This window comes from Trichosurus vulpecula, chromosome 6 (assembly GCF_011100635.1).
Source record: "Trichosurus vulpecula isolate mTriVul1 chromosome 6, mTriVul1.pri, whole genome shotgun sequence".
NCBI classification, from domain to species: domain Eukaryota; kingdom Metazoa; phylum Chordata; class Mammalia; order Diprotodontia; family Phalangeridae; genus Trichosurus; species Trichosurus vulpecula.
Window position 1 is genome coordinate 160,023,499 of NC_050578.1, and position 13,290 is coordinate 160,036,788.

Consider the following 13,290-nt stretch of genomic DNA (forward strand, 5'->3'; position numbering starts at 1 on the left):
CAGGTGAGGGGGAATGAGGGAATCTTGCTCTCATCGGATTTGACCTGAGGAGGGAATAACATACACATTCAATTGGGTATCTTACCCCACAGGAAAGGAGGAAGGAGATAAAAAAGGGAGGACAGTAGAAGCGAGGGCAGATAGGGGGAGGAGGTAAATCAAAAGCAAACAGTTTTGGAAAGGGACAGGGTCAAGGGAGAAAATTGAATAAAGGGGGATAGGTTAGGAAGGAGCAAAATATAGTTAGTCTTTCACAACATGAGTATTGTGGAAGGGTTTTGCATAATGACACATATATGGCCTATGTTGAATTGCTTGCCTTCTTAGGGAGGGTGAGTGGGGAGGGAAGAGGGGAGAGAATTTGGAACTCAAAGTTTTAAAATCAGATGTTCAAAAAAAAGTTTTTACCTGCAACTAGGAAATAAGATATACAGGCAATGGGACATAGAAATCTATTTTGCCCTACAAGAAAGTAAGGGAAAAGGGGATGGGGGGGAGTGGGATGATAGAAGGGAGGGCTGACTGGGGAACAGGTCAATCAGAATATATGCCATCTTGCAGAGGGGGGAAGGTGGAAATGGGGAGAAAATTTGTAATTCAAACTCTTGTGGAAATCAATGCTGAATACTGAAAATATTAAATAAATAATAATTAGAAAAAAAATAAAAATAAAAAGTACTCTTCTTCTAGTACTTATTTGCCCATTCTTACCCTCCCATATCTTATTTAAGAGATGAGAAAGCCTCAAATGCCTCCTCACAAGGCAAAGGAAGATAAAACTCTAGAGCAGTCACTCCCTATCCTTGAGACTGCGTGTCAATATATAGAACTCCACTGGTTTTTTCTTTTAAAGAGAGAAAAACAACATGGGGGAAAAGAAGGGAAAGAGAACACTTGCTTAGATCCCTTTAAGTCTTAATACTAGTCATAACTGCATTAAGCTGATGAGTGTACAAATAATGCCATTTTAGGCCCATCATTTTTAAAAATCATTTTATCAGAAAGATTCTGTATGTCATGATTTTGTTTTTTATATAGTATGGTTATTATAAATAACCAGAATACATATCCATGGCAGACAGCTTGCTGTCTTAAAATGCATTTTAAAAAAGACTTCTGAAGAGTCTCTGTCTTCTCATACCACAATGCATCTTGGCCTTATCACAGCTTCATAGTTGTAGAACTGGAAGCTAAATTATAGATATAATCCAACCAACTCCTTCACTTTATAGATGCAGAAACTGATGGGGCAACACTGGGACAAAAATAGCAAATGGAACAGGTGGATTTTGAACATGGGTTCAAGAGGAATCTTGGCATAGCAGACAAAGAGAACATTTCAAAGTGAGAAAGACCTGGGTTCAAGTCTAAACTCTGACCCATACTGGTTGTGTGACCCTGGGTAAGTCACCTAACCTCTTGGTGCTCTAGGAAGCTCTTTAAAATTTGAGGTTGCAGAGGAAGTGCCAACCTACTTTGGAAGAGGTAATGTTCTCACCTGGGAAGTTCCCTATGCCAAAGAGATCACAGGTCTAGTCTCTAACCTTGGACTGCATATCCAATATTATTTCTCTTGTATCAAGCTGACCCCAAGTATTAGCTGTGCATACCCTGTTTTTGCAGAACATGACAGCAGAAAGAAAAGGTGATGAAATTTTAAAAAAACACTACAAGGTGGTTTTTTTTTTCTTTTTGAGACTTGCTCTTGAATAGAATATTTTATTGGTTGTCAAGGTTACCATGGATCTAGAAATACTGGCAGTTCCCTAATTTATGAACTCTTGGCTTAAATAACCCCAACATAGGAACAGGTAGTGGGAGGAATCTAAGCCCCAATCGGAACAAGTGTTTCTTAACTCAAGGCACCTGGGAAGTGATCTATCTAGAGGTGGAAGGAGTTGGGGAAAGAGAGTGGTATTCTTGGATGTATATTACTGTATTCAGATACATCATAGGTTAAAGAGATTTATTGTAGCCTGACCTAGGAAATGAAACACCATGCATGACATTGTTTCTACGTGAGAAAGGTGCTCTAATTTCCAAAAGACTGATATGTAAATAGATTTTTTTTGGAGCTGACCTGTTCTTAAATTGGGAAATGCCAGTAATATGCATGTGTTTATTTTCTTTTATGGTCTCCAAATGAAATAGAAAATTTTAAATTTTATTTAATTCCCTCTTTAAATACTTTGCATTTCTAAATCAATTAAAACGCTTTTACAAAATCCAAAAACTTCCCTAAGAGCATTTGATTCCAGCAATGAATCAAATTAAAAACCTACCCAGGTCAATCTTTTAATCTCTTTAAAATTCCACACATAGAACATATTTCACATAGACTTGTCATAGCCTATGAAGATATTCATGTTCTTTAAGAAACAATTCAAATCAATCTTTTTTCGGTAGGGACGTATTTCCTTCTTTTCAATTCCAAATACCAAGAAACACTTTGTTCTTTCTTATGTCTGAGTGCTGTTCTGTGAAGGATGATCGCTACTTGGTACCATCTTCATAGCCATCCCTGAGGCATTGTTTATATCTAAAGTAGCTTTGAATACGGGAGAGTCTCTTTGCTTGGTACAAAAAGATGCTGCTGTCATTGAGAAGTCACAAGGAGAGCCTGAGTTTCTCCTTCTTTCTAGCTTCTTGGTGTCTGTAGGAGCAGAACGCACAGCTGTCATCCTTCTGGCCTCTTTCCACTTTTTGAGAGCTTCATTCCTTTCCTCCAAAGTAAGTTTATCAAGGTGCTTAGCTCTTAATATCAGAGAAGGAAATAATGATCCCTGCAGAACTCTGTATACAAACCTAGGAGACAAACAGCATTATTAAATTAATCACAGCTTGGCAAATCAAGAAAGTACTTTCTAGCTACACCAAAAAAAAAAATATCAAAGCAGCACACGGGCAGATCTCCACCAGAAGTGTAGAAGTATCTCTCCGTCACTGTTTTCAGGCTTCCAGCGTACCCTATTCGGTAGAGACATCCAATTTAAATAAAAATCATTGTAATATGGGTGAGGAGAGTAAATTCTCAGTAAATTAGATGGTAATCATCAAATGTAATTAAGCCTTAAGGCAACAAATATAAAAACTATAATATTAAGATTAGAGAAATGAGTTTCCTGACATAATTAATGGCAGTGATGAAGGCATTTATCAAATGTGAACTTAGTACTGTGCTTATATAGACCCTTGTGAGAAATATCATCCCTGTTCTGTCATTATAGTAGAAAAGGTCTAACTGTAGTTTTTTTAAAACTGCTATAGGAGAAAGTAGATTTGTAAACAACTCAAAACAGGTGAAATTTAATAGTATTCTTATCTCCAGAGCTATCATGTTGGGTGAGGGGGATGGAAAGAGAACAGTCTAGGTTATAAAAAAGAAGACAATGGTTGTGAAGCCCTAAAATACAATGGTTTGAGGTTCTTGAGACAAGTGACTGAGGTAGAAAACGACCTAAATAAAAAAGGGCAGAGAGATCACACAATCTCAAAGTGCCTTCCAGGTCTATGACTTCACTTAGATCCTTTAGGTTGTGAAACCAATTCGTACCTGGGGAGAAGAGCGACACAAGTTGTGATGACACAGACTAAATAAAACACTGGATCCATCATGTGTTCCTCCATGATCCAGTAGGGGTTGGATGGTGGGTTGCAAGTCACACACATTGCTCCAAACACCAAGGCAAAGAAAAAGTAAGTTGAGATGCTACCACCAATGACCAGCATGTGAATCCAAGTCTGCAAGGGAACAAGAGCAGAGGACGTAAGTAAGACATCAAACTCCCATCCTGCCTGGGTTTCACAGCCTGGCAAAACTCTGGACTTCCGTGAATCTCACTTCTAACCTAGATTGGTATATATTTCTTAGTAGATAAAGTGTGAAAGTGATGAACTAAAACTTCAACAGCTACTTATATGAATAAATTGATTGATTTCCATTAAAACTGACTAGCAGAATCATTTATTTGTCTCACAAACACCATCATATCTCTCAGTCATGAGAAATCTCTAGCCTAGTGTTTGTGGGAAGATTTCAGTGAGGGGGTGTCTGTAAACTTGGAATTTTTAATATTTGGACAATTATTTCAATATAATTGGTTTCCTTTGTAACCCTATGCATTTAAAAACATTATTTTGAGGAGAGGTCCACAGGCTTTATCAGAATGAAAAGGGGCTCAGAGATATAAAAATGTTTAGGAATGCTTGCTCTAAAGGTTGTATTTAAAATATAGAGTATGAAAAAATACTTTTATCCTTTTTTCGGTTATTCAGTGGACTCCCAAGCCATATATGTTTCCAGCCCACCTTCCAGCCAGCTTTTTCCCCTGTGTATTGATTTCACACGAGGCACACACACTTCTTATCTGCCCTAATCAACATAAATCATTTAGACAGAAACTACTCTTTTTGTTTTAGCTAATTCAGTGATTTTTTTTTTCATGGATCAAAAGCAGTGGTTCTGAGATTTTTCCTTCCTCAACCTTTGCCCCAAGCCACATAGCCCCCAATGTCTCTTTAAAGAGATTTGATTCAGAATTTCTGATAAGTATTTTAATGCCTTTCTTGGATTTCACTCATTTCAGAAATGATTAGGTTTGTTCCTTAACTAAAGTCTGGGATGAAAGGAGGGGAAAAAATGAAGAAGAAGATATGGTGGGGTCTGCATGAAACACAAGGGTAGAAGGAATTAGAGTAGACATGATGCTGAACAAGTTGGTAACTCTGAGGGAGGCTAGCCTAACTGATCCTTTCCGTCCAACCTCTGTATCTTCTTTGACAGCCAACTGAGGAGTTTCAATTCAGTTGGGAGCGGAAATATCCAAACATCTTCCATATTTGATATCTTTGAGATTCTCTATAATTCATCAGAATTCCAGGACATGTCCCACTATAATGGTCAGAAGCATGTTTTTTGACATAATCACATTTTTCACTTGATAGTTTCATAACTTCCTGCATTCTTTCAAAACAAAGTAGGCATACATATACATATACATATATATATACATATACATATATATGTGTATATATATATGTATACATACATACATACATATTTAAAAACTACAGAAGGCTTTCATTTTGAGGCTTTCCCTTGCTCAGTCCATCTGGTTTTCTAAAGAGATTTATGAAAACCTATTCACCTCTGCATAGATCACACCTTTCCATTTTGAGCCCTGTTTGGTTAGAGTAGGCACTAAAAGAGGCTGACTGCTTGACTTTTAACTCCTTCCAGATTTTTCTTATTTAAAACACATTGATTTCAAGAGAGGAAAAAAAAGGCACCAAGGGCCAGGTCATTCCAAAGAAATTCTACTTTTCCTTTTTCTCTCTCCCCACATCTGTGGAGATATATCAATCTGAAAAAAAAAAACTTTTATCATAGAGCTTTGCCAACTTAAAAAAAACCCATAAGCATAACAAAATTTCTTTTGAACTAAGACAATAAGCCATCAACCACTAAGATATAGCAAATGCTACATTACAATGTTTCAACAGAGCAAAAAGACACCTATTTCAACATACGGCAGCAATACTGGTTATAAAAAACAGAAATTCCCTTCCACTCATTTCCCCCCACCTCTTAATATTCCTACCTAGTCAGGTGCTATATTTAACAAAAACATCATCTCACCTTGGCTAGCACTGACTCACTCACCAGGAGATAAAAAATGGATGACACACCTTGCGATTGTAGCAAAGGCAGAGTAACAAACATTTCACATTCCTACAGCACTCTGTAGTTTAGAAAAATGTCTTGTGCATACTTCATCAGCCCATGTGATCAGTTCATTATGTGTAACTTACGGATGGAGAACCAGGCTGAAAACAGTAAAGAGACTGGCTCAAGGTCACACAATGAGTTGTACAGTGAAGAATCAAACTCAGGTCCTCTTACTCTTAGACTGGGATATTTCCACAACACTTGCCTATATTCTTAGCTTGAACCTCACATTCATGAGCTGCCCCTTGATGGGATTATAATAAATCCCTGGTCCAGTTAGCGGGGATTGTTTATAATTTCTTGGGTCACTTATCCAAAGCCTGCTCCATGTAGCCTGACAGCTGCCGAGTGTCGTGTGAAGCCACGGATATCACTGTTTTCCCTGTCATTGCCTTTCTCTGTAGAACTCCCTTTGCATGTAGGCAGCAAGAGCTGTCCAAGGTTCCTAACAATGGAGGTCAGTTTTCTTAAAAATAAGTAGGTTGTTATATGTTTCCACTTACCAAAGTTTTACTTTCAATTACGAGGTGGAGAAGAATGATGAATAGAGCTGCAGTGTTCAGAGGGTTCCCAAACATAAAGATGTCAATGTCTGAGCCCTGGTAGGCCTACAAAATGAAAGGAAAGGGGGGAATTTAGCTGTGGGTTGGTAACAGGTGGCCAGCACAGCAGACTAAATCTTATTAAACAAAGCAGAAGAGGGACACCGTGAATAAATATATTTCTATGTGTACTCACGTAGTAAGGCACAAAGAAGCAAACCAGGCTTTGGTAAAAGGCATCAAGCAAGGTGATCCAGAATGTGAGTGGTAAGTACGCCTGGAAATGAAATAGATATTAGGTGAGAGGGTGATCAATTGGGATAAGAACAGAATACTACTATAAAAGGAGCCAGGATGTCTTCTTGATCATAGGAGAAAACGTTGCAAACGCCACCCATCATTCTCTCAACCATCTAGGCTCTGAGTGGAGAATGGAAACCAGAGACAGGATGGACCCACAGGGAAATGGAATCGAAAAGTCTGATGAAGCCCTTCTTGCTCATTTCACACCTCTGCTCTTGTCTCTTGATGAATAAGAGCTGAAAGAGTACAGAGAAAGAGCCTCCTGCTGGTAGTTAGTGCCTACTGTTAGCTAAACAAAAAGCCCTTTCTTTCAAATAGACTCCAGAATCATTTTCTCTTCCTAATTTGGCTTTTCATTTCTCATTTTCCCAAAATGCAAAAGGAGATTCAAGGTCATTTGTAAAATATGCTTCTATCTCCCACATAAATTAACTCTATAATAGACATATAAGTATTTGCTGGATATTATCTTATTTCTCACAAACCCACTCAGTATTTTCATACGTACAACCTTTTGTGGTCTTTTGGATAATCAAAATAATGAAGACTTGTGGTTCTTGGTCTATTGTTTTTTTCTTTAAAGCAATTCCACATCAAGGATAAGAGATGCCCCCCTCCCTCACTTTCCAGAACCAATTTCTAAAATGAGGCAAGAAACAGACTCTCTAAAAGAAAAGAATGTATTAAGAGTTGGAGAACTTGAAAGAATCCCAGTGGCCCAAGGGGAAAAGATTTAGTGTTAAATTAAGGTCATAATTTAGATCTTACTATGTTCCGTAATTCTGAATTCTACAATTCCTTTCACTCATCATAACTTTCTGCCCCTTCATTCCCCCTTTCTTATTCTAAATTTATTCATCCTCACTATGACTTCCAGTCCCTTCATCCCTCTTGGTCCTCCCCATCTCTTATCTCTGCTCTTACTTTCATCCCTTCATAGTCTTGATCAGTTTAGCAATACCCTATCCTCTTACCTGAGGCAGCTAGGTGGTAGCATAGTACATAGAATGCCAGGGCCTCATGTCAGGAAGACTGATCTTCCTGAGTTCAAATCTGGCCTCAGAAACTTACTAGCTGTGTCTCCCTGGGCAAGTCACTTAACCCTGTTTGCCTGTTCCCTCATCTGTAAAATGAGCTGGAGAAGGAAATGACAAACCACTTCAGTATCTTTACCAAAGAAAACCCCAAATAGGGTCATAAAGAATCAGACATGACTGAAATGACTGAACAACAAATAATATTAAAATGCCCCCTTCTCCTGCCAAACCACAGCCCTAAGTAACGCCCCTCCCCCCACTCCAAAGCAAAATGCTTCTGGAAAAAGTCACACAATTGTGCTGACTGGATCCACTATAAATTCACATCACCTAAAAGGGCCCTCATTGCTTCCAATTTCTCCCTTCTATATCTTCCACCCAAATGTCAAATTACCTTTTCTAAGGCACTGATTGCATCACGTCACTCCCCTACTCACAAATCTTTAGTGGTTCCATGTTGCCTCTAGAATAAAATGCAAACTCCTCAGCTTCATACTTCTAGCTCCCCACTGACCTCCCAAACTTAATATTGTGGATATTAGAGTTGGAAGAGAACTTACAGATTATTACATCCAATCTCTTCATTTTATAAATAAGCAAACTGTGGCATAGAGAGGTTAAGTGACTTGACCAGAGACACTCAGCTCATAGATATACAAGGCAAGGTTTGAATCTAGGTCTTTTTGACTTGGAGTCCATGGCCCTAACCATGACACCACACTGCCTCTGCACTTCCCATCATTTCCTTTCACTCGCTCTTCATCCCAACCAAACTGGCCTATTTGCTTTACAGACCCCAAACTCAAGCTTCCATATTCCTCCCTTTGTGCACGCATGGATTATTTTTGTCCTACTCCCGATCTCCTTCACCATCATCTCTTATCATCCGTAGCTTTCTGTCTCAATGTAGGCAACACTTTCTATAAGAAACCCTTTCTGATCTTTGGAGTTCACCCAGATTTAGATTCTCTATTGATCTTTAAGTTGTCCTGTATTTATCAATCTACATTTTGTACCCCCAGTAGAAGGTTAGTGCCCTGAGATCAGGGATTGTTTTATATTTTTGTCTTAGTCCTAGTGCCTAGAACAATGTTTCACACATTGTGTGTGCTTGTTAAATATTGGTTGGACTGAATTTAAAATTTAAAATAATTTGTTACTCCTGGCTAGTGGACATAGACCCCAGGATTAGGACTGAACAATGCTGATAGGGAAGTAGAGAAAGTAAAGAGAGGAGATTTGAGATAAAATGAATGAGATATTAATGGAAAACAACCCAGTGGAACTTTGGGAAAAGGAAGACATGCAGGGGCTGGAGAAGGAGGCTTTGAGGGTGATGAGAGACAGGTAATAGAATATTGCATCCTGGAAGACAATCACTTCATGTCAGCATTCCAGACCTTTTCAACATTAGGGAAAAGGGATTTAGGGAGCCCAGGAGAGTAGATTTCAGAACAGGGAAGACAAGAAATGATCAAAGCATAAAAGAAAGTGTGTTTGGAGGCCAAGTTCAAGGGAAGGGCAACTTCTGGGAAGGGTGAATTAAATGACCACAATTACCTTATATCAAGGGTAGCAAGATGTGGCTCTGCCTAGGCTATTACCAGCACATCATAAATGCCGACCAGCCCAACAGGACACATAATAAGGAAATGGCTGTTAACAAAGTTTACCAGCAGGACAAATGATCTCAGCTCTCCCAAGGGACAGCACTAGTTATAACTGTCAACCCACATAAAATAGGCCCTTAAAACATGGTACGGATCAGAGTAACCATGAACATTTTCATCTAAAAGGATAATGCCTCAAGAAATTCTATGATTTTAAGCCAAGAGCCTGCAGGCCCCAGGTTTCACACTCCCATATTCTTGTCCCTGAACTTGTGACTGCTTTAGAAGAAATCCTTGTTATTCTGAAATCAAATCAGTCAAGTAACTGATGAAGAACCATGAAGTAAGAAACAAGCATCTGTTAAGGACCTACTATGTGCCAGGCATTATGCTAAGTTAGGAGAATACAAAGAAGGACAAAAGATAGTCCATGCTCGGAAGGAGTTCATAGTTTAATGGGGGAGACTATATGAAAACAACCATGTACAAAGAAAATATATACTGGGTAAACTGGAGATCATCAGCAGAGGGAAGCCACAAGATGGAAAGTGATATGATGTGAGTGGGCAGCTCTTCAGTAACTAACTTACAGGTGTAGAGGGTTGCCTGGGGACACTGAGGAGTTAAGTGACTTGCCCATGGTCAGAGAGGGGACTTGACTTCAGGTCACCTTCTCTCCATGCTTGATTCTCTATCCATTCTATCACACTCCCTCTCATTGATCACAGTGTGTGTGAATATGATTCTAATACCTACCTCTGATTTCTGGCCGCTCTTGTAAAGTTCAGGTAGTTGCATGAGGGTCTCTGCAGAAACATCTTTTTCTAGGATACCATAAATGACTGGAGGAACAGATGTGAAGAGGAGGTTGAAGAAGATCAAAACCCAGTAGTCTGACATGGATGTTCCAGAAAATCCACAAAAGAATTGGTACCAAAAAAGAAGGTTTACGTAAGCCTAGAAATGAAAAGAGAAACACTAAATTTAGCAGCAACAATCCATAACAGAAACAACAGCCAACATTCAGGTAGTTTTTTAAGGTTTTCAGAGTGCATTACGCATTTTCTCATGTGGTCCCCACATTTATTTGCTAAGGTTGCTAGAATTATCTCTATTTTATGGATCCAGAAACTGAAGCTAAGAGAGTAACTAAACTAGTGTCTGAAGTGGGATAAGTTCAAATCCCAAGTCTTCCTCATGTCAGGCCTAGTATTTTATCCACTAAATCACCCAACCGCCTCCATTTAAGTATTTCATCCCCTGAACAAGCCAATTGTGTTAAACACAAGGCTTTATCCTCCCAAAGGTTGATATGGAGGGCAATGGCAAATGGTCTTACTATTTTACTTTATTTCATTCAGATGTCTCAGAGGTATCAGGGAGTTCCAATGGCAAGAGGACCTGTGCTAACTTGTAAGGATAATGCCTTAAGAAAAGCTGATCTAATGCCTTATGGAACCTCCCTCTACCTGTATTTGCCCACTGGAGTGAAAAGCAAATAGAAATTCCTTTAGTGTGATGTCATTGTGAAAGGTTGCCAAGAATGGAATTACTATGGAAGATCTTAAATCTTTGGTTGGATAATCTCCATCAATGAAGATTTTTCTCAAAGGACCAGCATATAATCCCTTTCTAGCTCAGACACAGGTAGGTTTCGGGGATAAAGGAAAAGTGAAGCACTCAAGGTAGCAATTGCAGGTTTTATTGATCAAAATTCAAAGATATTTCCAAGAATTTCTGAGAAGCTGGCTTGTTTTTTGAAAGACCACAGGCCCACCAAGCCTCTGAATTTTAATTTAAAAGACGAACCCTTCATCAAGATCAGTCATAGGCACTAGCAAGATCTTTTACAAATGCAAAAATACTTTTCTTAAAATGTAAGCATTTGACCAAACATAGTTTTTTCTCATCACCAACTTTTTTTTCCTGAAAAGCACTAAGCTTTAAGACAAAATTCTATTAACTTAAAAAACACTAAATTATACCTATTTGAACCACCTAAAAACAACCCACTGGAGCTAATTTATGTCAAAGGAGACCCAATTTCTTTTTTTTTCTTTTTTTTTTTTTTTTACCATTTAGGGGAGAGGTTTCTTGTTTTGTTTTAGTAAGCTAAAGCTGAATTTGGTCTAAATTCTGCTGACCCAAATAATTATTTTTATGAGCACAGAGTCCATCTAGAATGAGAAAATTTGAGCTTGAAGAGATCCTAACAGTCACTTAGTCTTTCCAAACTTGTTTGCTAACCTTTATAAAATGAAGGGCTGAGATTTTAGTGACTAACCAGACGCCAGCTTGTGACAGGAGCAAGACCAGAAATCAGATTTCCTGACTATTGGTTCAACACTTAAAATTCTAAGTTCAAATTCTAGACCTTCCCCCCCCTCCCAGAGGATTGAGGGGATCATAAAAGGTCTCCCTACTCCTTATCAATTACCACAAAAGATATCCAGGGTAGAGAAAGGAACCTTCCTCTCCTAACCTCCCCTGCTGAAGTAGGTGCTTCTTAGAATCCTGAAATCTGAGTTTTGGAATGTACCTCAGAGGTCTAATACCCCAACTTATGTTACAACTGTAAGGGCTTGCTAATAAACTAAGCTGTACAGTAGGTTTCCATTTTTCTTTCTTTCTTTGACTGAATGCAATACTGTTCTCTCTGGTTGGGTGGGGGCAAATCCAAGGTTTTCTCAAAGTCTGAAGCCAAACACTCCCCTTTTCTCCTAATGGACAGTATCACACACTTCATAGTTCTACTTGTCACAACCCTTTTACAGAGGGTCACAAATCAGATTTTAAATAAACCAGACAAGGCTTAATTGAATTTAAATGTACAGAGAGCAGCAAATCCTAACTGATGGACAAGCCTAGCAATTTGCTACCAGCAGTTGACACATAGACCATTCCCTGATTATTTTTGATAAAGCAATTAATGGTCCTGCCATCTCCTTCCCAGACCTCAACTTTCAAAATTCAAGATGCTGTCACCATTCTTTAATGCACCATGACTGATAAGAGAGTGATGGGAGAGTGTTGAGACAAGATCCCCAAATGTCACATACCACATTCTTGTAGAAGAAATATAGAATCATGTTAGATAGTCTGGTATAGCACCAATGTCCATGGACAAGTAGGAGCTTGGTGAGGTGTCTGAACTGGGAAACTGCAAAGTCACTGGCCATCACTGCCTGCAGAGGGGAAAGAAAAAAAATACTATTCAGAAAACATGAGACACATCAGAAGGGAGGCTGAGATTCTATAGCCATGACTTGCGAACTCTTTCAAATCAGCCAGCTCTGCTATTCAAAACTTTGTAAGCATATAGAAGCATCTGAGGAAATTGGAGGAGAGCTGCAAATGTTCTGCATGGGGAGTTCTCATTTTACCAATACATATGAATTAGATTTTTTTTCCATCATTTCATTATTGCTTCTGAATATCTGGCTCCCTTCGTCCCCTCTCCCTAGTTTGTGCTCATACTCGTACATCCATCGGCTTCCTTTGTCCTGTTGTCTCTCAATGAAGTTTTACTACCCTAGATTGACAGTTAAGTTCCACTTCCTGTTTTGGGGAACAACAGGAAGTATTGCAGTCAAAACCTCACAAGATTTTAAAATAATCTTTAAATTAAAAATTTAAATAAATATAGGCACTCAGCCTATATTTCAGGCAAAGAGGGATCCAAATCCTCAGTCTTCCTACAACAGGCATGTCAGAATTTACATTTGTTCCTATTCCCCAGGTCTGTCAGCACTTGAATCTGTAGTGTCTCTTACTGCCTAGCCAGCAGTGCTACCTATCAAGGGGGCAGTGTCTTAGAACGCCATTCATCTGCAAGGAGTTGGTTTGATAATACTGTACAATAGAAAATATACCCCAGACTAGAGATTTTCCTTTAAAAAGCTTCCCTGCCCCACTTTTGTAGTAGCAAAGAATTAAAAAAAAGTCAATGCTCATAATTGGGCAATGGCTAAACAAGTTGTGGTATGTGAACCTAATGGACTATTATTGTGCTATTTAGTACTAAAAAAAATAAATCCTGAGAAGTATAGGGAGACCTATGGGCTGATGCA

At 38.8% G+C, this 13,290-nt stretch overlaps 1 protein-coding gene across 1 annotated transcript in view; it reads right to left on the minus strand.

Annotated features, from left to right (window-relative positions):
• Window positions 1-976: 976 nt before the first annotated feature.
• Window positions 977-13,290, minus strand: part of ATP10D (ATPase phospholipid transporting 10D (putative)) — a 119,078-nt gene continuing 106,764 nt past the window's right edge. Inside the window, exons 18-23 of the mRNA XM_036763512.1 lie at window positions 12,280-12,405; window positions 9,977-10,177; window positions 6,467-6,547; window positions 6,232-6,336; window positions 3,554-3,741; window positions 977-2,805 (exon numbers count right to left, since the gene is read on the minus strand). Coding sequence (XP_036619407.1) covers window positions 2,460-2,805; window positions 3,554-3,741; window positions 6,232-6,336; window positions 6,467-6,547; window positions 9,977-10,177; window positions 12,280-12,405 — 1,047 coding nt within the window. The 3' untranslated portion in view covers window positions 977-2,459. The remainder of the gene's footprint in view (window positions 2,806-3,553; window positions 3,742-6,231; window positions 6,337-6,466; window positions 6,548-9,976; window positions 10,178-12,279; window positions 12,406-13,290) is intronic.